At 34.1% G+C, this 24,574-nt stretch overlaps 4 protein-coding genes across 4 annotated transcripts; 2 read left to right on the top strand and 2 right to left on the bottom strand.

The window, feature by feature from the left end:
* The first annotated feature begins 339 nt into the window (after nt 1-339).
* LOC120142027 (60S ribosomal protein L23A-like) lies at nt 340-2,556 on the top strand. Its single transcript, XM_039156790.1, has 4 exons — nt 340-357; nt 452-495; nt 1,632-1,986; nt 2,361-2,556. The coding sequence occupies exons 2-4, from the start codon at nt 483-485 to the stop codon at nt 2,443-2,445; spliced, it is 453 nt and encodes a 150-aa protein (XP_039012721.1). The 5' UTR covers nt 340-357; nt 452-482; the 3' UTR covers nt 2,446-2,556.
* Nucleotides 2,557-3,467: 911 nt separating this feature from the next.
* On the bottom strand, nt 3,468-4,655 carry LOC120142011. The gene is made up of 2 exons (XM_039156776.1): nt 4,545-4,655; nt 3,468-4,431 (listed from the first exon to the last, which is right to left on the bottom strand). The coding sequence occupies exons 1-2, from the start codon at nt 4,578-4,580 to the stop codon at nt 3,577-3,579; spliced, it is 891 nt and encodes a 296-aa protein (XP_039012707.1). The 5' UTR covers nt 4,581-4,655; the 3' UTR covers nt 3,468-3,576.
* A 6,823-nt stretch (nt 4,656-11,478) lies between these two features.
* Nucleotides 11,479-12,600, top strand: LOC120142073 (aquaporin TIP1-3-like). The gene is made up of 3 exons (XM_039156830.1): nt 11,479-11,685; nt 11,794-12,044; nt 12,126-12,600. The coding sequence occupies exons 1-3, from the start codon at nt 11,553-11,555 to the stop codon at nt 12,498-12,500; spliced, it is 759 nt and encodes a 252-aa protein (XP_039012761.1). The 5' UTR covers nt 11,479-11,552; the 3' UTR covers nt 12,501-12,600.
* A 1,837-nt stretch (nt 12,601-14,437) lies between these two features.
* On the bottom strand, nt 14,438-15,529 carry LOC120142156 (transcription factor MYB48-like). Its single transcript, XM_039156887.1, has 3 exons — nt 15,364-15,529; nt 15,135-15,264; nt 14,438-15,032 (listed from the first exon to the last, which is right to left on the bottom strand). The coding sequence occupies exons 1-3, from the start codon at nt 15,512-15,514 to the stop codon at nt 14,606-14,608; spliced, it is 708 nt and encodes a 235-aa protein (XP_039012818.1). The 5' UTR covers nt 15,515-15,529; the 3' UTR covers nt 14,438-14,605.
* Nucleotides 15,530-24,574: the final 9,045 nt, after the last annotated feature.

Here is a 24,574-nt window from a genome sequence, read left to right as displayed (position 1 = left end):
CTTGAGCTCTCCATTCTTTATCTTTTACACGAAAGTCGTTAATTACTATTCTCTATTTAAACCATAAACCATAAGACATGAACTTTGAAACTACTAATTGAAAGCGAACCAAACTGAAACAAGTGCTCATTCTTGTAGTTTATGCTAATATTTTATAGAAACCCATTCATTGAAGCCATATAAAAAAATCAAATCATAAATCGAACCAGGGCTTGTTCATTGTGGACTTTCGGATTTGTTGGCCTGATAATCATAGCCCATTGGGTCTTACGTGATTTAGAAGCTCCTTTATATAAACCCTAATTACCTCTTCATCTCCTCCAGCAAAACCTAGTGCAGCTCGCTTCCTATCTATAGGTCCCCCTTTCCTCCTCCACCTTTTCATTTATTTCGATTTTTTTTAAATTGATTTCGAGCTCATTTGTTTTGTGTTTTTATTTTACTGATTTAGGGTTTCTAAGGGGTTGAGGCAGCAGTAAACAATGGCTCCCAAAGGTATTTGGATTTGAATATGACTTAATATTTCTTTGCTCTCACTCCTTTTTCTTTTTGTATTGGTAATGCTTGTTCTAGTTTTGATTCGTTTACTTATTCTCTGTTTGTTTGTTGATTGCTGCGATGAGAATATCTGCTATCTTCTTTACCGTTTTACTTTATAAATAATGGAAATGAGCTTCAAATTACTTTAGTTTGTGCTGTTTAGTGGTGGCTGTTGTTGTATTTATTTTTATGAGCTTTCTGCTATTGTTAATTCTGATTTGATTTATTATCCTTTACCTTCCTTCTCGTGGTGGATTTATATGGGTATAGAATATTGCTAAATAACTTGCTTTTCCCATAGCATGAGTTTTCGTTTCATTGCTCTGGGAAATTTTGATTTCTCCCTTAATAGGTTAACCGTTTTCATTTGAACCGATATGAACTTAGTGATGTCTCTCAAGCTAAATATATCACCTTGGCTTGGTTATATATTGAATGATCATTTGGTTATTATGGTTTATTTTTTGCATTTCACCGAGCCCTCTGAAATCTGAATATGTCAACTGAGACGGTTATTTAGAATTTATTTTAAGTGGTATTTAGGATAAAGTGTTTTCCCAATGGTACTAGGGACACATCGCTTAAATTTCTGCTAGAATTAGAACTTATTCTTATCATGGCATTTATAGTATCCGCTAGAATTTATTTGTTCTGTTTAGAGATTGTTGTTCTTTTATTGCTATTTTTTGTAAACTGTCTGCTACTGTGAGGTCTGATTTTGATTTCTCCTTCACGGTATTCTCATGTTGGATTTATATGGGAAAATAATTTATCAAATACTTGTGTTCATTAACACGACTTTTGATTTCATAGATTTGGAAATTTAGATTCTGGTGTAGGGGTTTTCTCGTATTCAATTTTGCTTTTATTGATGCCTCTGAAGCAAAATATAATCTTGAATTAGGTGTTATATAGGTTGAATGTCAATGGGTACGGTTTTTTATTATATAATTTAAGCAATATTTGTAGGATATTGTTTTTTGCAATGGTACTGGAGATCCATTGCTTAGGTTTCTTCTAGAATACAATGTACCCTGATAATTGTATTTATAGATTTTCATTAATTATCTGAATTGTTGTATACCATGCAGTTGAGAAGAAGGCGGATCCAAAGGCACAGGCCTTGAAAGCTGCAAAAGCAGTGAAATCTGGACCCACTTTTAAGAAGGCCAAGAAGATCCGAACAAAGGTTACTTTTCACAGGCCAAGGACCTTGAAGAAAGATAGGAACCCCAAATATCCACGCATTAGTGCTCCACCAAGGAACAAGCTTGATCATTATCAGATTCTCAAGTTTCCCCTTACAACTGAGTCTGCAATGAAGAAGATTGAGGACAACAACACTTTGGTGTTCATTGTTGACATCCGTGCAGACAAGAAGAAGATAAAGGATGCTGTGAAGAAGATGTATGATATTCAGGCCAAGAAAGTTAACACTTTGATCAGGTAAAAAAACATTATTTATGCTTGTTAACTATTTCTCTGTCCTTGAGCTAGTTCATATTTCTGGTAGCTTTTATTTTATAACTCAGTATAATTATTTCTGTATAAGTTTGTAGACCAGTATATTACTTAGCATTCATTTGTCCAAACTTATATATGATATTAGAAGGCTACATGTGGGGAACTGAGAATAAACAGTGCATTGAATTATCAGTAACAGTATATGCCATATATAGTTTCCTGTGATTTTATTCTTCAATTGAGTTTCTTGAAGATCCATTCATTAATCTTCCTTATCTATTTGCCACCCTTTCATGTGATGCTTACACAATGATATTATGGGCATTGTTTTGATGTGCATGGTTCTCATGATTCAGGCCTGATGGCACAAAGAAGGCATACGTGAGGTTGACTCCTGATTACGACGCCTTGGATGTGGCAAACAAAATTGGGATCATCTAAGCAGTTGGTGACTAGCTTGTTTTGAAGGGTTTATTGTTTTTCATTTTGTTGCAAAGATAGACGGATACTTTTGAGACTAAGCAGGAATATTTGATTTTAGCTTTTACAGTTGTCATCTTTGTTTACCGCCACTTATATCTTCTGTGATTTTTTATTTACTTGTTTTCAGAAGTGTTTAAAATGGTTCAATGTTTGAGTTCTAGCTATTATTAGTTGAATGATCTCTTTTAATGACTTGTTAATTGTGGTCCCATTTTAAATTCAAAATTGATCTAATCACACTCTAAAATCACGTGGAAATCGGTGAAAAGTGCTTAAACAAAAGTCGACAAACTCGGATAAGTCTATTATTTTAGATACCAAACCAATCAAAATTTGGATACGTACAACCTTTATCAGTTATTCCTCACAAAAACTATAGAAATGAAGATCAAAAGAGTAAAACATAGAAGGCTCAATTCTGAAAGGAAATTATTTGAAGATATAGTAGGTCGTACGGTCATGGATGATACTTTTATGTCGCTATCATTACAGGGTGAAGTTTAAAGAGGCGTGGAGGAGCAAGGTGGAAAGTTGCCCCCTGTTTGCTGCAATTCAGGTCTGAATGAATGGCGTCCACATCACTCTGCCTAACAATTGGCGACTTCAGCCTCCTTCCGTATACAAGACCTTCCTTTTCGATCACCACTTCTCTTCTTCAATTTTACTCGTTAAGCTTCATTATTCAAATTAATAACCAGTTTTTCATTTTGTTTATGATTCGTTCATCTGTCTTTTTACTTTAATTCGCAATATTACGTCCACAGATATAGTTCTGTAACCGGTTAATATTCAATGCTGATTAAGGTTCAAGAAGTAGAGGTTACAGGAAAGAAGATGAACCTGTTTCGACCTATGGCTATCAGTGGTAAGTTTTGTGTCAAGTCAATTTAAAAGTTGAATTGGATTCATAAGCGTTGATGACTAGGAAGAAAATAAAGTATATATATAAAACGAATATTACAGAAAGAAAGTGTTATGATATATCATCCCATTCAATTCAAACCCCTAAAAAAAGTATCGATTTTACACGATCCCGACCTCAAATTTTTAATCTTTACAAAAATGAAGCCAAAGCTTCTGATAAACTCATTAAAACCTTTGCCGCTTTGTTAATGTGATTCGAGTGTTAAGACCAGCATCTGAACTCAAGGGTGACTGACTCGGCCATGAAGCAGAACAACAACTTGTAAAACCCAACATGGCCGATGAACACATTTGATGAGTCCCAAGAGACATTTCTTGATACAATGACGAGTTCACTCGTTTTTGGACAACACGGTTATTCGGGTTGGCCACTGATTTTTGGTTATGGATTTTAGAATCACATCCCTTGATGGAAACTTGGGGAATTTTGAAAGTGTACGAAGGAGGGTTTCTCCATTGAGGAAGAGGACCGGCAACAAGCAGGGTCGAAAGAAGAGGGCCAACTTCCATTACAGCTTGTAAAAGCTTCCCTTTTTCAGGCAGAGTTCTCTCCTTTGCAAGGTTATCGATCACAGTGGCTTCAACATCAACAACCTTGGTCATCAACTTTGATGGGAATAAACCGGTCGCAAAGGGTTGATTCAAAAGCCCCATTCCACATGAATCGGTCATTTTAATGGTGGGGAAATCTGGTGAAGTGACGGCATCGAACAAGGAATCAACAGGGGAAGAACCGTGGGAGTGGTGCTTATTATACGTGTCTGATAAACTGTTTGATTCGGTTATGCTGGAGTTTGTTTTTGCTGCAATCATAAACGGAGTTTCATAAGGGATTAACTTGTTGAGTAGCTTCTGCAACTGCTCTCTTGCTTCGTCTCTTTCTTGGTAAGCGACGTTCAGGAGATTGAGCATAAGTTTTAGCTCCTCCTTGTATTTCCTTATTTGCTCATCGGCTTCCATTTTCACAGATTCTAGCTCGATTGCACTGTATTGAAGCTTCAGTTTCAGTTCATCAAAATTCTGTCAAAACATGAAAATTGAAAACCATTAACTTTGGTGTAAAAATAACCAGAAAACAGAAGGAAACGAGACGGAACAGAAATGGATAGGAAAAAGAAAAAGAAAAGGCCCACCTCTTGATAATTCCATAAAGAACACAATTCTTCCATTTTTAATGTACTATCGTAGAAGTGCCATGAATGCAAAGGGAAAAAATTATGAAAAATGCTGAGAAAGAGAGAGAGGGAGTTAAGAAAAGGTCTTGGGTGAGTGATTTATAGAGCAATCAAAGGCAAGTAAAGACAAAAAGTATGACATGGGCTGTTCATATTGTCTCTCTTCCGGAGGAAGAAGACAACAGGTCCACATCAAAGGAAAGCTCTAAACTTTCCAATTAGAAAATGCGAGTACATAAAAAGATTCCCTTTTTAATATTCTCGCATTAAACAATTAACCAAAATTCCATCTATTTTTCTTTATTTACATTTACTTTCTTTTTTTCGTCGTCGCTCTGAAAACCCAGTAAGATTTAAACTTGATTTTCATGGTCAACCTTATTTTACTGCTTTTAAATTCTTACCCTTAATACACAAATTGAATCCCATATTTGGTAACTTGAAATCAAATTAGTCTTTGAATTGTGTATCTCATAATGTTGTTTCCATTTTTCACTTTTAAACAATTATTTTTCTTCTTTTTTTCTCTTGTATAATGAAGACGGAGAATATGGTTCCCAAATTGTTTATATTATCAACACAGGGCTGTCCTAGATTGCATTATGAACTGCCCAATCATTTAATTATTTCACTCATTCTATTCATCTGCTTATAAAGGGTCCATGTCAAGCTCCCTCTAGCCATACCTATTCCCACCTGGATTTTCATAGTTTTTGTCAGCACTCTGCCAATATAATATATATGTACAAGTGACAATACTTCAATCAAGGTTTTCAGTTCGTGTCTGCGTTTGGATTCCTTCTGTTGAAAAAAAAGCAATATATATATATGTAAAATAATAATAAATTAATATTACAGTATAATTAGATTAATAATAAGAATATATATAAATATAAACTAAAATAAATATCGAATAGAAAACTCTACCAAAAAGGGAATGGAGTAGGTTACATAACTTTTAGCTTAAATCGTGGGAAAAATGGAAAATTCAAAACATTTGCATTATGGATCATTATTTGACCCCTTAACATTATCCTTAATTTTAGAACAAAACAACTTCTTACGTGTTTTAGATTATCATCTGTAACAATAACCCGTCATGCTTATCATTTCTGTAAGAAGAAAAACTCATGTTTTCTTCTTTCCATGTTTAATTATGATTGTAGTCCCTCAACCATGTGAAATTTGGGATTTAATCATTTTACTTTTTTTAATACGATATAAATAGAGTGTAGTATATGTTTAAAGATGACTCTCAACCATTTGATATTGAACGCTAATATCCCTATATTCATGGTGCACTCAAGACTCGCTTAGTTCATACCAATCATTTTATTGTAATTTAGCATCTTTACTTGTATAATATTATTAGTAAATCTGAATTAATTAGACGATTGATTACTGCTGTTGAATTGATCATGTGAAATTTCTTTTTACTTTAATATGGTCCCACAAGCAGGGCAACGTGAACATCTAGCAAATTATGGTTAACCAACAATAAATATATATATCAGTTGAATACTTAAACTTACTAATAATGTTTTAAGTTGGACCCTACTAATAATATTACACGATAGGGATGTTGATTACGCTTACAATTTTTTTTCATCAACCCACGTAATAAATAAAATTGTATTTTTTATATTTAATGTAATATTTTCGTTGTTAATTATCCACAATAAAAGAGACCCAACCAAATTTTTGCTGTGGGAATAAAAATGCAATTAATATTGAGTTGGATTGCCACACGGCACAAATCCTGATGTCCAAACAAAAATCAATGCAAATAAAAACCCTAAAAGTTGGTAAACATGCATGCATCGCGTCCCCTTTAATTTAAACAACAAAACCAACCTCAAAACAAACCTCGTTCTGACAGAACAAAAGAACATGGATAGTCTTTTTTTCTTTAGAAAAAACCTCATCCCCGACAATAGATTTCGGCACTGCTCCACATGTCTTATAATGTTTTTTTTAATATATAATGGCTCTTTGTAGGACAAAAACTATCATACCCCAAGCATCATGACATCCTGAAATTTAAATTTTCTTTGATTATTTAATTATTTTATTGATTATATCTATTTTGAAATTTTATTTGTGTCCACTCTATACAAAAAATATATATGTTATTAATATATATGTGTTTACCCTATAAAATATTTCTTAATTGACCAATGATCATCCTCTTATCCTTCATTAGTCATCTCATTATTCCTTAATCCAGCTGTTAATCTCACTTGAAATTGTGTCCATATGGGTAATGCTAACAATAATACAGAGCTTTCCTTAAATTAATTATTGTTTTTTTTAATTTGTAATTCTTTATAATATTATGGTTTCACATTTGGCTTTTCCTCTTCTTACTTTTTTTCTTTGTTTAAGAAGCTGACAAAAGCAGCTGAATTTTAAAATATGCTTGACAAAGATGTATAATCAAACTAAAAAAATTAAAAATAATTTAGGTTTCCTTAATACAATGAACCTGGTGACTTGTTAGAGTGCACGATAGATTTTGTTAAATTCATTTTTGTCAATCTTTCGCTTTTATAGGTTGGACGCTTTACATTAAATTTGATAATTTCTTTTATTTTAATATGTCATAATTGTATTTACAATTTTTTAAAAATATATAATTTTTAATAGTAATTCAGATTATATATATATTAAAAATATTATATTGAATCGAGATAAGAGATAATTAGTTTGAGATGTGCACAAAATAATATCATCAAAAAATATTTCATCATATAATATATTTTTCAGAATTCAACAAATTATTCTTTTCGATATAAAATTGAGACTCATGAATCAACAATAATTCTCTACATTAATACTCAATAAACTCAAGAACGGTAAAGATATCAAGTAGCAGATGGAAAATTCTCAATTTTGGTGTGTTTAGAATAAAAAATGTTTGATATTTATAAGGGTAGTGTTAGATAAAAATAGCAAAAATAATAGTTGAGAAAATCAATGTACATATTTTCTTCTAAAAATTAGTTTAAGTTTTTTTTTAATATGAAGTAAGTTAAAAACAACTTCTAAAGTTTAAAATGTTATGCCTTTTTTATATAATAAAAGAATCATGGATAAAATTTTACTAAATATTTTTAGTTTATATATAATATATCAACTCCTGTGTTTTATTTTTTCTGAATTATGAATCAAAATTGGAAAGAATGCAATATAATTTATAAAATAATTGATGGATCATGTTTTTAAGAACCAATAATTTTCTTTTTGAATAAAGAAGAGAAACCAAAACAAAAAAAGGAGCCCATCAAATCGTCCTTGCGCTAGCCACGTCAAAACATTCCTATGCATAATAATAGAAATCTCAACAAGCACGATCTACTTACTTCAGTGGTTAAAATAAATTATTGTTGTTTCTAGAGGTTATGGGTTTGAACACCAACGACTATAAAAGTGATTGGACATTCATTGTTAAATGGTTGAGAATACTTAGAACAAATAATACTTTGTAATCACCTTTAGCTTAATAAAAAAAATCTCAACAAGCGGCTGATAAAAAGTTTGGACACCAAAAGAGAGATTCCACGCTAGCTTGGTTATGCTATGTCAACCGATAATTCTTTAAATTATAGATTTCACCAATCACACTACACCTTGTTACTGTTGCTTAACGTGATGTGTGCATTTTGGTCATGCATGTTTTTGATTTTTCATAGTTGCTCTAGACATATTATCGCGAAACTTATAACAATTGTCTCAATTCACACTTATATAAGGTCAATTCATCAAATATATTTTACAAAGTATATGCACTTGATTAATAGTTTTACTCATCTTCATCATCCTTGTAGATTTAACATTATTTGCATCATAGGATAAACAAGTATAATTTATAGTGCTCACCAGAACAATCAAAGATTTATTATTACCCATATGAATTTATTCATGGGATTTTCAATCACAGAGATTGAATTATCATCATTTTTTTATTTTTCTATATTGGCATAAGTCTCATTCTCTTTTATATTTCACTTATTAATTTTGTCTAAAGAAATTAGTAAGAGGAATAAAAATATTGTTTTTAATTTTATGTAATCAATTTATACTACTCAATTTCTTTGCAACTGCTTTATAATGTCACATCTTAAATATATATGTTTTTTATTATTAAAAGTTTTTTTTGGTTGAGTAAAAAGTTTAAGTCAATGGTGTTCCCCAGTCGATGACTAAGGCATATCTAAGACTATGAGAATTTACAAACTTTTCACCAAAAGAAATAGTGGTAGGATTCGAACTTGATCTTACAAGCTCAAATTCATGAATTTCAATCTCTTTACCAACACTTATTGGCATTAAAAGTTTTGTTTCTTACCAGTGCTATTGTCGCTTGGCAATTATAATACATGAACGTCAAAGTTGTCAATTTTATGCCGAATAAAATACAAACTATTAAGTTTTTTTCTTCAACTGTTTAACTTCATTATGCATGCTAATAAGTTGTTAAATGTCTCAACTTTTACAACAATATGAAATGTTAAACCATACATCTATTTATCTAATATCGATAGTATTATTTTTGTACCTTACCGTATTTTATATAAATTTACAAGTCTACGGGGTTATAATAATGAGTTGACCCCTGATCTTTTTTAACATAAAAAAACAAAACTTGATTAAGTTGAACAAGTAACAAAAACTCAACTCTCTACCACCAAATTTCTTCTGGTCTTATATCTATGGAGTATTAATTGATAGTCCACTTATGAATTTTTAACTCAATCAAGAGCCTTCGGATATTAATATTGATATTTATGTCTTGTTTATTCAAATTAAACCTATGTTTGTTTATTTTATAAAAGTCAAATGAATTTTTAATACGATGTTGGATTATAAATTTCAATGATAAAAAAGTAGTTTTTCATAATTCTAATTGTTGAAAACTAGTCTATAAGTGGGTAATAGTGACCTACTAAATAAATTATAAGGCTTGTTATGTCATTAATTAATTATAGAAGTTGAAATAAAAATTCAGATTAAGAAACAGTCCAATAAAATCAAGACCAACGTCTGGTCTAATTATTACATATCACTTGAACCAATCTAATTATTTAATTATTATTTTTTGATTAAGCATAAATGAAATGATATTGAAAAAGGAAATAAAGGAAGTAAGGTGTGATTTTCCAAATAAAAGAAAGTGGGGGATTTTGGAAGTATTGTGGTAGCCATTGTCATTTTATGCACTTCCGCACATGGCGGTTAGATATGAGTCATGTGCTTCCATCTGGGACTCCACAAGGGACAAAACCAGAGTCGCCGTGCGGAGACGAAACCACGCACACCATGTGTGCCGGTGCTTGCACGACAATTGGCGTGTAGACCGTGCTTCGTGCTCCTTTTGTAATCCAAAATGGGCTAGGTCCTTCGTGCTGACAACAAATTGAGTTGGACAATTTAGACGAGCAAGTCAGGCACTGAACCCAACCCATAAATATCTAAAACTAGAATTTTGTAATCGTCTTTTCCAGGTTGAAAGTGCCCAATCGATGGATTCGGATTTTCATTAATGGAATTTATCAAAATTTTAAAAATATTAGATTTTAATTTGAAGGACTTCCTTTTTCTTTCCCCCATTTGCTACGGACCGTAAAAGAAGGGATTTACTTGATATAATATTGTTAATGTACCATTTTCCAAAGAGAAGGAAACAGCTTCATATACGAATTGAAAATTCCTTTAATCATCGATTTGCATCATGCAAACTGTAACAATGCCTACGCAGTTGTAAATGCAATGTAAAACGATGACTGAAATTTCCACAGGGTCATAGCTCCCTCTCCCAACCATGCTTGGGCTTTCTTTGTTTTAGAGCTCCTTTTATCCTACTTTGGGCTCGAGGATTATGTAATATTTGTTTCTCATTTTTTAGCCCTTAAAGGATACCACCTTCTATCTAGGTATGTGTAAAAATATCATATCTAAATAATTTGATTCGATAATTTTTTAGATAATTCAAATTAGATATTTGATTAAAAATTAGATAACCGAATCGAATATAAATAAAAAAAATTTGATTTAAAATTATCTGAATATCCAAAAAAAAAATGAAAAATCACTGAAATAGACAGCATATAAGCAAAAAAATGACATAATTTCCCATTTAAAAGAGCGATGTTAATGCTTAGTTATTGAGGTCACTAGTTTCTTCTTCTTTCCAAGTAAATAGATCTTCTTCTTCTTCATCAAACCATCATTAATGGTTTTATCCATTCGAGCCGAGAATGGTTGCAGGTTATATGTAGATATCCCAGCTTATGAAAGTGGAAGAACAATGCATGGCCAAAATCAACGTACAAAAGAAAAATAAATTCATACGAGGGAAATTATATGATATGAGTATGAAACAAATTTAATGGATCCACAGTATGACCAAAATCAGACGGTAGGCAGAATTCACTACACTCACTCCATTGCTATACCTGACGTCATTATCACCGCTAATCCAATAACAAAAAACAACTAAGCATAAATCAGAAATTAATTAAGATAATGGAGCCAGCAAAGCTAACCACCACCGTCCACGTCATCACAATATAAACAATCCAGATGGTCGGTCAAGCCAAAAGCACAACCACAACTCATAGGGCACTGGGACCCATTGCCACCCCTTTTGGCCGGTGTTCAAATTTGTCCACCCTCCGATCGGCCATCCATATTCACTCCACCCGTACACGTGGCGTAAGAGTAGCGATTCAAAGACCCTCGCCTTCAATATTTCCCGCCGACAATGATAGGTGGCCGCCAGAAAGAAAAAAAAAAGGTTGCTTATATATTTATTTTTCAATTTTTCTTTCTTGAAAATTTTGCTTATTTTAATGGTCCGTAGTTCTACTGGAGTATTGGACCCCTATATATATGTACCAGTGAAGAAGATGAAGGAAACAAGAGAAAAAGAAAAATAACTATTTTTCCTATAGAAGAACATTCAAAATGCCGATTTCTCGAATTGCAGTAGGATCTCCAGCTGAGGCTGGCCAAGCCGATGCTCTCAAAGCAGCTTTGGCTGAGTTTATTTCAATGCTCATTTTTGTTTTTGCCGGTTCGGGATCGGGCATGGCTTTTAGTACGTATATATCTTTCTTTCTCATGTCCTAAAGCGTATCTGTTAACGTTGTAGTAATTCCCCTTGTTTTTCTATGAACTAATCGAACCGTGTACGCTTCTTTGGCAGACAAGCTCACTGACAACGGGGCCGCAACGCCGGCCGGTCTTATATCTGCATCAATTGCCCATGCTTTCGCTCTGTTTGTGGCAGTTTCAGTTGGTGCTAACATCTCCGGTGGCCACGTAAACCCCGCCGTAACATTTGGCGCCTTTGTCGGTGGCCACATTACCTTGATCCGAAGTATTTTGTACTGGATTGCTCAATTGCTCGGATCCGTGGTCGCTTGCTTGCTTCTCAAGTTTTCAACAGGTGGATTGGTAAGATAGAAAAGCTAAAGCAAGTTTAGTCAAGGCTTAACTAATATATGTTCTGAATTTATTTATTTTTGTATGGTGCAGGAAACATCTGCATTTGCCTTGTCATCCGGTGTGGGAGCTTGGAACGCGGTGGTTTTTGAGATCGTGATGACCTTCGGTTTGGTTTACACAGTTTATGCCACGGCTGTCGACCCGAAGAAGGGTAACATTGGGATCATTGCACCCATTGCAATTGGTTTCATTGTGGGTGCCAACATCTTGGCTGGTGGTGCCTTTGATGGTGCATCCATGAACCCTGCAGTCTCCTTTGGACCAGCCGTGGTCAGCTGGACATGGAACAACCACTGGGTGTACTGGCTCGGTCCTTTCGTCGGTGCCGCCATTGCAGCCATCGTCTATGAAGTCTTCTTCATCGCCCCGGACACACACGAGCAGCTTCCCAGTTCAGAATTTTAAGATCCCTGGTGTTTTGATGGGTTCTATGTGATCCATTAACAAGGGTTGTAAGCAGTTTGGTGGGTCACTTTGGTTTCATATATGTGGGTGCTTTTTATTCCCTGTTGTTCGTATCTCTCTCTTTGTTAATGGTTAATTCCACTTTAACGTGTTCATTTATCATTTGTCCACTTCTGCCCAATTTAAGTGATTTTATATCCAAAAATGCTTTTAATATGATCATTATAATCACAAAAACTGTATTAGGTTCGACAAACTTTAAAAATTCGTGCAATGCATTTGATCAGCCAACACTGAAAATACATTTAGTTGTTTTAGATGGTCTACTGCCTTCATATGTAGAAGATTTGACCACACCCGAATCCAATCATTTGTAAAATTAATCTTGTTTTAAATTTAATAGTTAATAATATCATATTAGATTAAATTATATCAAAATATGTTTATTTTACTTTTTTATTCAAAAATATTACTTGAGGGTAAATTATAAATTTTATCATTTAACTTTCTTCCCATTCCTATTTTGGTTATTAAAATTTATGAAGTCTTAATTTACTCATTAGACTTTTGATTTACTCTTATTTTGGTTATTCGGATGTTAAATCATAAATGGAATAGTGACATGGCAACAAGTGTGTTGATGCGGATTACTTTTTATTAACAAGAAATTCATGTGTCATCCACGTAATTTTACCCCCTTTTTCTGTCTTATATTCTTTATTCATAGATGAAAATTTTATAGTTTCATACATGTAACACGCTCGCGTTATAATTACCATTCTCAAACATCTCCTCCGACCACTTAAGATACATATGAACTCTCTTCATGGTCTCCTACCACTCTATCAATTTATATTTTCCCCAAAATCACTTTAAAATTCACGAAACTCAACCCCAAATCTAAAATTCATGAAACCCCAAACCATTCAAATATATAATATCTACCATTCGATCAACGTGGAATTGAGATGTACAGCTCACTCCCTCCTCCTCCACCTCCTTACTATTGAGATTTGGAAGAAGATGGTTCATCATCGAGAAGTTCAAAGGAATTTAAAACCGTTTCTTTCACAAAAAATGAAGTTAGTAGGCCATTTCATATTTTTTAAAAGAAAATTTTCCATTCATAATGCTGATATGTTAAGTATCTAATGATGGAGTGAACAAAATAGGATTAAACAAAAGTTGAGTGAGTAAATTGAAAAGTTTTAAGTTTTAGTCACCCAAAAAAAAGAATGTAAAGAAAGTTGAGTGATGGAATTCATATATTTTATAGGATGATCAAAAGCATGATTTAATAATTAAGTGGTTTACCCTAGATTTAATATTTTAAAGAAAGAAAGTCGTATAATATGCTTCCAACTCATCGTAATAATTTTGAAAACCTGGGGAAGATGCAGAAGGATTTGAGAAGTGGAATCCAAGTAGTGAGACAATGGGGTGATTTTCAATGAATTTATTCCACTTTTTTTTTCTTTTTAATTAAAAAAAGTCATTTATCATAAAGATTCAGCTCAGTTTAGCGCCAAGTAGTAGTAACTATTGTAATGATTGGTAAAATTCATGCATGTCATTTTCCTACTTGTTCAATATCATTTTGGCCATTATATTTTCTTCCTTTACCCAATAAAAAATACTATAGTTTTACGGGGGGGAAACTTTTTTTTAAAAATAAATTATTTTCGATATATTAAAATCATGGTGAAAATGAGAAGAAAAGAGAAGCTTTTTCATGGAAGATTAAGTCTTCCGTTCATTCGAAGATGAATTTTGAAGGAAATTATAATTTTAGCATATAGAGTGATGGGGTTTCATTAATTGGTTGAATTCAATAGCTGATTTGTTTAGTTGCTGTGAAATTGTTGTGTTTAGAAGATCCTCAAACAAGTTTAAAATAGTCCCACTATTTTGCAATTTTATATATGTAACAGTACTCATTACATCCGCCATCGAAATCATAATTTAAATGGCCTTGGTGAAGACTAGAGCATGAGATGATTACAGTGATATGCAGCATGGTGAGATATGAAAACACGCAGCTGTTAAAGAGTTTCCCCAGGAGACAAGTGATTGTTACATGTTATGAATAAATAAATGAATTCTAACTAGCCTGTTAAATATGATGTCCCATGTTCAAAGCAAGAGATTGATTGATTGGAAGGGAAGAACATCTTACTCTCTTCTTCATCCATCTTCCACAGTGAATCCAAGCAATAGTCGTTATAGTTATGAGTCGAAGGCTTTATCATATGTTCTTCAGACATATCAATATCCTTCCATATGTCATCCATGGAATACCCCTTTTCGTCTTCGAATTCTGCCACGTCTGGCCCTCCGGTGTCGTAGAAACTTACCTTTCCGGTGCTCGATAATGACGACGAATGACTGTTGGAAGAAGATGAAGATGACGGTGACAATGATTGTGACAAGGCCTTTTTCTTTTCTTGATCCTTTTTTCTCATGTGAGTTCTCCAATAGTTCTTGATCTCGTTGTCGGTACGCCCCGGTAATTTCTGAGCAATTCTCGACCACCTGCATATCATATTATCATGTTTACGTACCTGGTGAAATCAAGTTCATCAAACCAATGGAACAGAATACAAATTTGTATAATGTTACTGAATACTGTGGAACCTGTTTCCCCATTTGGCATGAAGTTCAAGGACAAGGCGCTCTTCTTGGGGTGTCATCTTACCTCTTTTGAGACCAGGGTGAAGGTAATTAACCCAACGTAACCTGCAACTCTTTCCGGTTCGGTTCAAACCTACAACAAAATCATTTTGTTAAACCAGGGTTCATTCCAAGACCTTCCAATCTTCGAGATAATCCTACCTATTGGTTGTCTCCCGCCAAACCTTCAAACCTGAAACTTTGACTATAAAATCCCATCGCCGATCTCCGAACAAGTGAACGAATTTGATCAGAATCATGTCCTCATTCTCCGTCCACGGTCCCTTTCGGATTTCCTCGCGCTCCATTTTCTCTGATTCTTCCTGGAAATGCTGCTGGTTCATGGTGACCTTGAGGGTGTGAACGTCTCATATTTATACTAAAAACTATACTTTGCCATTGTCAAGATTCTCTTGATTGTCTTTTTTCTTGGCATTATTATATGATGATGTAGCAATAGTTCCTTGTTGTAATGCGCGCATGCTCATTTGTGATAGCTACCTTATGCATCTGATGTCAGCCACTAATATGGATCCAAATTCCAAAATAATCAAAGTGATAGGTTGATAAGTTGATGTAATCTTCAAATCTTGTTGCTTTGTGAAAAGAAAGGTACCGTTTGATGAAAAAACAAAAATGCTACTCATTCTTTGCACCAAATTTGACATTGAGATAATAGTCCCATGATTATGTTCACTTGAGGGAAATTTAATGCATGTTCATCACTTCATCTTGTTAGTTAAGGTGGCAAAAACAGAACCACAAAGAAAACAATATAAAGGAAGAAGGGTCTGATGAGAAAAAAAACAGATTTCGGAAATGATTGTAAAATACAGTTGTGTGTTACACTGTATAGACGAATATTTAGTACAATACTTCAAAAAATGAAGAGACTAAGGTGGTGTTTGTTTTCACTGTGCAAGCTCTTCAAACCACTTATGTATGCGTCGCGCAGACCACGCGCAGACATTAGGCTTCGCAGACTGTTTGTTTTTTAGAAGACAGAAGCTCTTCAAACGTCTGCGCGAGCTCTTCTTGGTGCTGACTTAGTTTTATGTATTCAAATGTCTTCAAACCTCTTTAAGAACAATTATAAAATATAGTTATTTATTAAAATAATTTTAAATAGTTTAATAAGGTTATTTATTTTAAAATAATTTATTATAAAATAATTTACTTTAAAATAAATTATTATAAAATATGGATTGATTTATTTTAAAATAATTTATTTTAAATAATTTATTAGTATGAATTGATTTATTTTAAAATATGAATTGATTTATTTTAAATAATTTATTAGTATGAATTGATTTATTTTAAAATATGGATTGATTTATTTTAAATAATTTATTAGTATGGATTGATTTATTTTAAAATATGGATTGATTTATTATTGTAGTTGTATGGATTGATTTATTTTAAATAATTTATTAGTATGGATTGATTTATTTTAAAATATGGATTGATTTATTTTAAATAATTTATTAGTATGAATTGATTTATTTTAAAATATGAATTGATTTATTTTAAAATATGGATTGATTTATTTTAAATAATTTATTAGTATATATTGATTTATATTAAATAATTTATTTTAAAATATGGATTGATTTATTATTGTAGTTGTATGGATTGATTTATTTTAAATAATTTATTAGTATGGATTGATTTATTTTAAAATATGGATTGATTTATTATTGTAGTTGTATGGATTTATTTATTTTAAATAATTTATTAGTATAGATTGATTTATTTTAAAATATGGATTGATTTATTTACAATAATTTATTATTGTAGTTGTATGGATTATTTAAATTTCAGTATTGTAAAACTAAAATTATTTAAATCTCAGTATTGCAAAATTCTTTTAAGTTTAAAAAGTCAGTTTATTTATATTTCAGTTCATTTTAACAGTCTGCAGACGTTAAAAAACAAATAGTCTTCTTCTTGAAGACTGCAGACTTTTGGTCCACCTCTTCTGCTGCAGATTTCTGCAGATGTGGTCCGCAGACTGCAGACCTTTTACCTCTGCAAAAACAAACACCACCTAAATACTTTAAGAAAAATGAAGTTTGAATAACGTAATAAGATACTTTGTGGGAGGGAATATAGAAATGGAGGTGGCTAGATCCACTTTCTCTATACATTCAACGTGAGGAAATAATGTTATGTGGCATTTGGTTCGCTTCGCTGGAATCTCTTGAAATTAGGGGGAATTGGAATCTAATTCCACTGCTTTCTCATGTTTGGTTCAAGTTTTTAAAGGGGAATTAGAATCCAATTCCATCAAGAGAGAGAAAGTAAATTCTATCAAAGGAGAGAAAGTATATTCCATCAATAACATGATGGAATTGAAATCCTTTGGATGAGGGAATGTGAAATTTGACCATACTACCCTCATTAATCTTTTGGTATTCGGGTCGGATTTTTTTTAAAAAAAATTCAGGATCGGGTCGGATCGAGTTTTTTAAGTGTGATATTTGGGTCGGGTTCGGGTTTAGGGTGAAAAATACCCGACCCGAAAAAAATATAATTTTACCTTATATATTTAGGAATAATTATAATAATACCCTTCTATATATAATTTTTTTCAATTAAGTCACTATTTTTATTGAATAAATTTTTTTTTTTATTATTTCGGGTTGGGTTTCTAATTCATATATTCGGGTTGGGTCTCGGGTGAAGGTTCTCTTGTTCTCGGGTCAGGTCGGGTGGACCAAAAACCCGACCCATGACCATCCCTAATTGGGGTGATTTTAACTTATGATGTTTATTAGTATGATTTTTATAATTTATTGAAATGAATAATCAATCAATAAAATGAAAATGTAATATTTTTTTAAATTTTTATAATATATTGCTAATGTAAGTTATAAAACAAACTAAAATTAAGCAAAAAAACAAGAAGGGCAATTTTGTCATTTTATATTACTGAAATCAAATTCATCTGATATGTCTGCGAACCAAACAGAATATGGAATTGGATTCCAATTCAATTTCCTGCCAACCAAACAAGTTTCAGATTCAGATTCCAATTCCTTCACCGATTTCAATTCCCTCAGAAACATTCCTGCGAACCAAACGCCACCTTAGTGTCCCTTGACTTTTGCAAAGGTCATAGATGAGTCATAGGGGCGGGTATGGGACCCGAACCTGACGGGTTCCGACTCGATCAGGTCGGATTTTTTTTTTTAAAAATTGGGTTCAAGTTGGGTTTTTTTAATGTGATGTTCGGGTCGGGTCTGGTTTGAGTTTAGGGTGAAAAATATCCGACCCGACCCCAAAAAATAATTTTACCTTATATATTTAGGAATAATTATAGTAATACCCCTCTATATATTATTCTTTTCAATTAAGTCATTGCTTTTATTGAATAAAAAATATTTTTTCTTGTTTTGGTCAGGTCAGGTCGAGTCTCGGGTGGAGGACTCCTTGTTCTCGGGTCGGGTTGGGTGGACCAAAAACCCGACCCATGCCCATCCCTAGATGAAGAGAAGCCCTTGACTTCAGTAAAGGCCATAGATGAATGTAGAGAAGCTAAGTAAATAATAGGATTGAAAATGAAGAAATAGGAAGAAAGTGTTTTAGACGTCAGAAGAGTGAGCCCTTAATCTTTTAAGAAGATGGTGTTAATATTTTTTTCCTAATAAACCTATTGTTAAATGCTCACCGGATCATCATTTGACTTGATTTCGTATGCCATATAAGAAAAGAAAAAGTGTTTTTTTTGTCTATATATAAATCGTTGCCTTGTGTCATCCAAAGAAGCAGATAAACTGCTACATACAGACCAGTATTCAATTCTTTACAAGAATACTATAGTATATCAGCACTAGCCAAGTATACATTAAATTTTACAAAGTTGAACATTCATATTCGAGTAAGCCTCTCACACTACCTCTGGTTTAGAATCCATCTTGGCACAGAATACAATGGCCATCGTTAATAATTCCCCACTAAACTATCCTTATGTTATAGTCAATAGAAATAGAGATAGATTTGAGAAGAAGAATTAGATAATTTAGAGGATTCAGAAGAAATGCTTCATTCAATACTTGAGGAATTCAATCTCTCAGCCGTTGTTTATTTAGTTACAGGGCTAAAATGGTAAAATAAGTACTCCAGCTGGCAGTACTATATAACAGATATAACAAACTGCTTTTATCTTCCCTTCTCAGATATTGGGCCATCACGTGGGCTACCTTCTCTCCTACTGGACTAGACTTGCCTGCTGATCCAAGCCTTCTTGACCCACGTGCTCCATCTGCTCCCCTTCAAAACACATCTTTACCTCTTCATTTCCTTTAATCCCTAATTTCCCAATTTCTATCTCCTCTCTCGCCCCGATTCCCAAATCACCATATGAAATCCCTAACCCTTGACCACTGCTTTCCCCAATTATTTCCCTGCTTCATTCTTTTCTTCCGCGCTCTTATCCTCCAACTGTAACAATACCCGCTGCTGGAAAGGATCCTTGTCCCCAAGGATCAAATTCAGGGAACTGTCCCCGAAGAACAGTGTAGTCCTCCCATGTATCACTGGTGGCATCCAGATTCTTCCAGCGCACCAACAACTGCGTGACAGGTTTGTTCTGTCGATTGATGATTCGTCTACCCATTATCCTGTATGGCTCAATTCTAATATGATCTTCATCGTTCATGTCAGGAGGATCCTTCGAAGAGACAGTTGAATCCCCTACGTGCTTCTTCAGAAGGCTTACATGAAAAACAGGGTGTAACCTCGAAGAAACTGGTAAGTCTAACTTGTATGCGACCTCACCTATCTTCTCAATAATCTTATAAGGCCCGTAGTATCTCGCGGCTAACTTTAAATTCTTGCGCAGTGCCAAGGAAGTTTGACGATAAGGCTGCAATTTCAGGTAAACAGTATCTCCTACTGCAAAAACTCTTTCTGTTCTTTTCTTGTCTGTGTATTGTTTCATTCTGTTACTCGCATACTCAAGTTGTAGCTTCAGTAACTGCTTGATATTCTCCCTATTTCTCATTAATTCACTTACAGACTGCACAGTAGTATCTTCCTGCCAAACCATAGTAGGAGGCTTGTAGCCATACAATACCTCAAATGGTGTAAGCTTTAGGGCAGTGTGGTAGGTTGTATTATACCACCACTCTGCATGTGGTAGCCATTTAGCCCACTGCTTTGGCTGAAAGAAACATAAACCCCTCAAATACTGTTCCACACACTGATTCACCCTTTCTGTCTGACCATCTGTCTCTGGATGGTAAGCAGTACTAAATAGAGTTTTAGTACCTAGTTGCTTCACCAGTTCTCTCCAAAAGAGACTGGTGAATGTCTTGTCTCTGTCAGAAATGGCCATTTTAGGCTGGCCATGAAGTTTATAAACAGTGTCCAAGTACAATTTAGCTATATCAGCAGCTGTATAAGGATGTGATAAAGCTAGGAAGTGGCTGTACTTAGTAAACTTATCAACTATCACCAAAATGGAATTCTTCCTCTGAGATGTAGGTAATCCCTCTATGAAGTCCATAGTAATAATCTCCCAAGCCTGTTGAGGAATAGGCAGTGGTTGTAGGAGTCCAGGCTTAGCAACATGTTCTACTTTAATCTGTTGACAAACTGTACAACATTTAATATAATTTGCCACCATAACTTTCAACTTAGGCCAATAAAAATTAGCCTTAATCTTTTGGTATGTTGCCTGTGTTCCAGAATGTCCCCTATGAGGTGAATCATGTAAGATTTGAAGGATTTGTAATCTTAATGATCCAGTAGCTCCAATATATACCTTGCCCTTAAATCTAAGAATACCCTTAGAATATGTCCATTTAGGGTCAGCATTAGGATTGACTGGTAATATAGATAGCCAATCAGTTGCTATCTTATCTCTTTTATAACTGCCTTCCACCTCCTGCACCCAACTAGGAATGATTAAGGTAGCACCCATAGCCATATGCTGACCTTGATCTTCCCACTGTCTAGAAAGGGCATCAGCAACCACATTAGACTTACCCTTCCTATACTGAATAGCATAATCCAGACCCAATAATTTAGTCAATCTTTTCTTCTGAATAGCAGTAGTTAATTTCTGCTCCAATAAATATTTAAGGGGTTCATGATCAGTTTTGATGATAAAAAGATTACCCTCTAAATAATGCCTCCATTTAGATACTGCCATTAGAATAGCAAGGTATTCCCTCTCATATATAGATAAGACAACATGTCTAGGGCTAAGGGCCTTACTAAGGTAGGCAATAGGTCTACCATTCTGTGATAATACAGCCCCAATTCCTCCTGAACTGGCATCTGTTTCTAAGTAAAAACTCTTGCCAAAATCTGGTAATGCTAACGCAGGAGCACTACACATAGCATGCTTCAAGTTTTCAAAAGCAGTTAGAGCCTCAGTAGTCCACTGAAAACTATCTTTCTTAAGCATCTGAGTCAAAGGCTTGCTGATGGTACCATAATTCTTTACAAATCTTCTGTAATAACCAGTCAATCCCAAAAAACCTCTCAAAGATTTTAAAGATTTTGACACAGGCCAATTCTTCATAGCTGCCACTTTAGTAGGATCAGTAGAAACCCCAGAAGCTGAAATAATATGTCCCAAATATTCAACTTGAGGCTGTCCAAAAAAGCATTTAGACATCTTGGCAAATAATTGATTAGTCTTCAAAACTTCCAGAACTAGTTTTAAATGAATAATATGATCAGCCATAGAAGTACTATAAAACAGAATATCATCAAAAAATACCAAGACAAATTTTCTTAAGAATGAACTAAATAATTCATTCATTAAGGCTTGAAATGTAGCAGGGGCATTAGTAAGCCCAAAGGGCATTACCTTGAACTCATAGTGGCCCTGATGAGTTCTGAAAGTTATCTTGTATATATCCTCAGGCTTAATTCTGATCTGCCAATAACTAGATCTTAAGTCAATTTTAGAAAAATAAACTGCTCTATGTAATTCATCCAGTAGATCCTCCACCACAGGAATAGGGAATTTATCCTTCACTTTCATACTATTCAGTTTCCTGTAATCTACACAAAACCTCCAAGTACCATCCTTCTTTTTTATTAAGAGACAAGGAGAAGCAAAAGGGCTCTTGCTTGGTTGAATAACAGATGAGGAAAGCATATTAGCAATCTACCTTTCTACCTCAGCTTTCTGATTATATGGAAATCTATAGGGCCTTAAATTGACAGGGGTAGCTTCCGGTTTAAGAGGAATATCATGGTCATGATTTCTTGTAGGAGGCAGTCCTGTAGGTTCAGTAAAAACAGAGTGATACTGGTCCAAAAGAGGCTGGATAGCTGTAGGAATAATCTTGGAATCCTCCCACATATTGAATAATACAACATGTCCCAAAATAGGAGAGTCAGAAGCTGTCATCTTCAATAGTGTAGCTCCTGAAATCTGCTGCAAAAAATTTGACTGTTGTTGGCCTTTTATAGTAATTTTCTTCCCCATATGCACAAAACTCATTGTCATTTTATTAAAGTCCATCAAGATTGGACTAAACAACTTCATCCAATCCACCCCTAACACCATATCACTCCCCCCTAACTGAAGTAGTCTGAAATCATGTAGAAAAGAATGACCTTGCATCTTCCATTCCACCCCATTACACCTTGCTGAACTGTAGAGTTGCTGTCCATTAGCTACTGTAATAGCCAAAGGATGAGTAGTGTTAATCTGATCCCCAGCATCAGCCCACTAAGGTGTTAGGAAACTATGGGTACTACCACTATCAATTAATATATTTAATGGTCTCCCTTGAATTGTTCCTTGTATCCTCAAGGTATTATACCCAGTACAACCAGTAATGGCATTGATAGATATTTCTAAGCTTTCCTCTTCTTGCACCATTTGCTGCTCTACTTCTTCTGAACCTTCTGGAAGTAAAACAGTATCATCTTCAATCATCATATTTAACTGTTTAATTTTGCATTGATGACCTGGAACAAATTTATCTCCACACTTGAAGCATAAATTGTTTTGCCTTCTGTAATCCAGTAAGTTTTGCCTTGATGATATGTTTGCTGCATTTTTCTGTTGTACTGGTAACTGACTTGACTTTTGAGTAGATATAGGATTTGGGTAGGATGAGTTTCTAAAGGCTGATCTCAGTCTTTTGCTCTTAAATTCCACAGATAACTCATACAATTTAGCTTGCCTACAAGCCTCAGAGAGAGACTTAGGTTCTAAAACTTTAACTCTGTGTTTAATATCTTCCCTCAACCCACTCACAAACAAAGAAACAAAAAATTCTTCCCCTAGTGTAGGGTTTTGCAATAACATATGTGGCTGTAATTCTTCAAATTTGTCCTGATATTCTTCCACAGTTCCTTTTTGCACTAACTTTGTGAACTCCTCCACAATATCAACAAAAAATTTATCATTGAACCTATGACATAGGTCTGCCTCAAACTCATGCCAAGTAACATGATGTTTTTGCATAATATAACCATCAAACCATACTTCAGCCTTCCCTGCTAAATACATTGTAGCCACTTCAACTCTTTGCTCATAAGCAATATTACAAAGAGAAAAATATTTAAGGCATTTTTGTAACCATCCTCTTGGATTAAGTCCTTCAAAAATTGGCAGCTCAATTTTTGGTCTTTGCCACATTACCCCTGACATGTTAGAAGACCCCCCAATACCTCTTTTATCCACATCTACTGCCATTAGCTGATTCCTAGCAGCACTGTTCTCTCCCATTAAATTATCATTCTTTAAGCTAGTCACTTGAACAGGCAATTCTCCTGGTTTAGACTTAAGAATTCCAGGCTCCTCAGGGTTATAAGTAAACCTAGTCTTATCATTAATCACCATCACTTTAACAGGCTGTTTACTACTCATATTAACTGAGTTAGAAGTCTGTACCTGGTCCTCAGCAGACTGGTTTTGGTCCTCCTTCCTACCAGTCAGGATCTTCAAAATTTCTTCCACATATCCATGATTCGTAGCCATCCTTGATTCCAATGCAGAAATCCTATTATCCTGAGTCTCCCACCATTTAGGAGGGTTAGACTCATCTTGTCCCTGTTTCACCAATGCTGTCAGCTCCTCCATCTGTTTCTGCAACCCCACTAAATCATCTGCCATGTTCTGATTTTTCTTGGGCATGCCCCCAATTTTGCCAGAAACCGAGGCTCTCGATACCAATTGTTATAGTCAATAGAAATAGAGATAGATTTGAGAAGAAGAATTAGATAATTTAGAGGATTCAGAAGAAATGCTTCATTCAATACTTGAGGAATTCAATCTCTCAGCCGTTGTTTATTTAGTTACAGGGCTAAAATGGTAAAATAAGTACTCCAGCTGGCAGTACTATATAACAGATATAAAAAACTGCTTTTATCTTCCCTTCTCAGATATTGGGCCATCACGTGGGCTACCTTCTCTCTTCCTGGACTAG

The sequence above is a fragment of the Hibiscus syriacus genome, unplaced genomic scaffold (genome assembly GCF_006381635.1).
Source record: "Hibiscus syriacus cultivar Baekdansim isolate YM2019G1 unplaced genomic scaffold, ASM638163v2 tig00110819_pilon, whole genome shotgun sequence".
Classification (NCBI taxonomy): domain Eukaryota; kingdom Viridiplantae; phylum Streptophyta; class Magnoliopsida; order Malvales; family Malvaceae; genus Hibiscus; species Hibiscus syriacus.
Note: the sequence above shows the minus strand (reverse complement) of the source record. Positions and strands in the feature narration are given on the sequence as shown.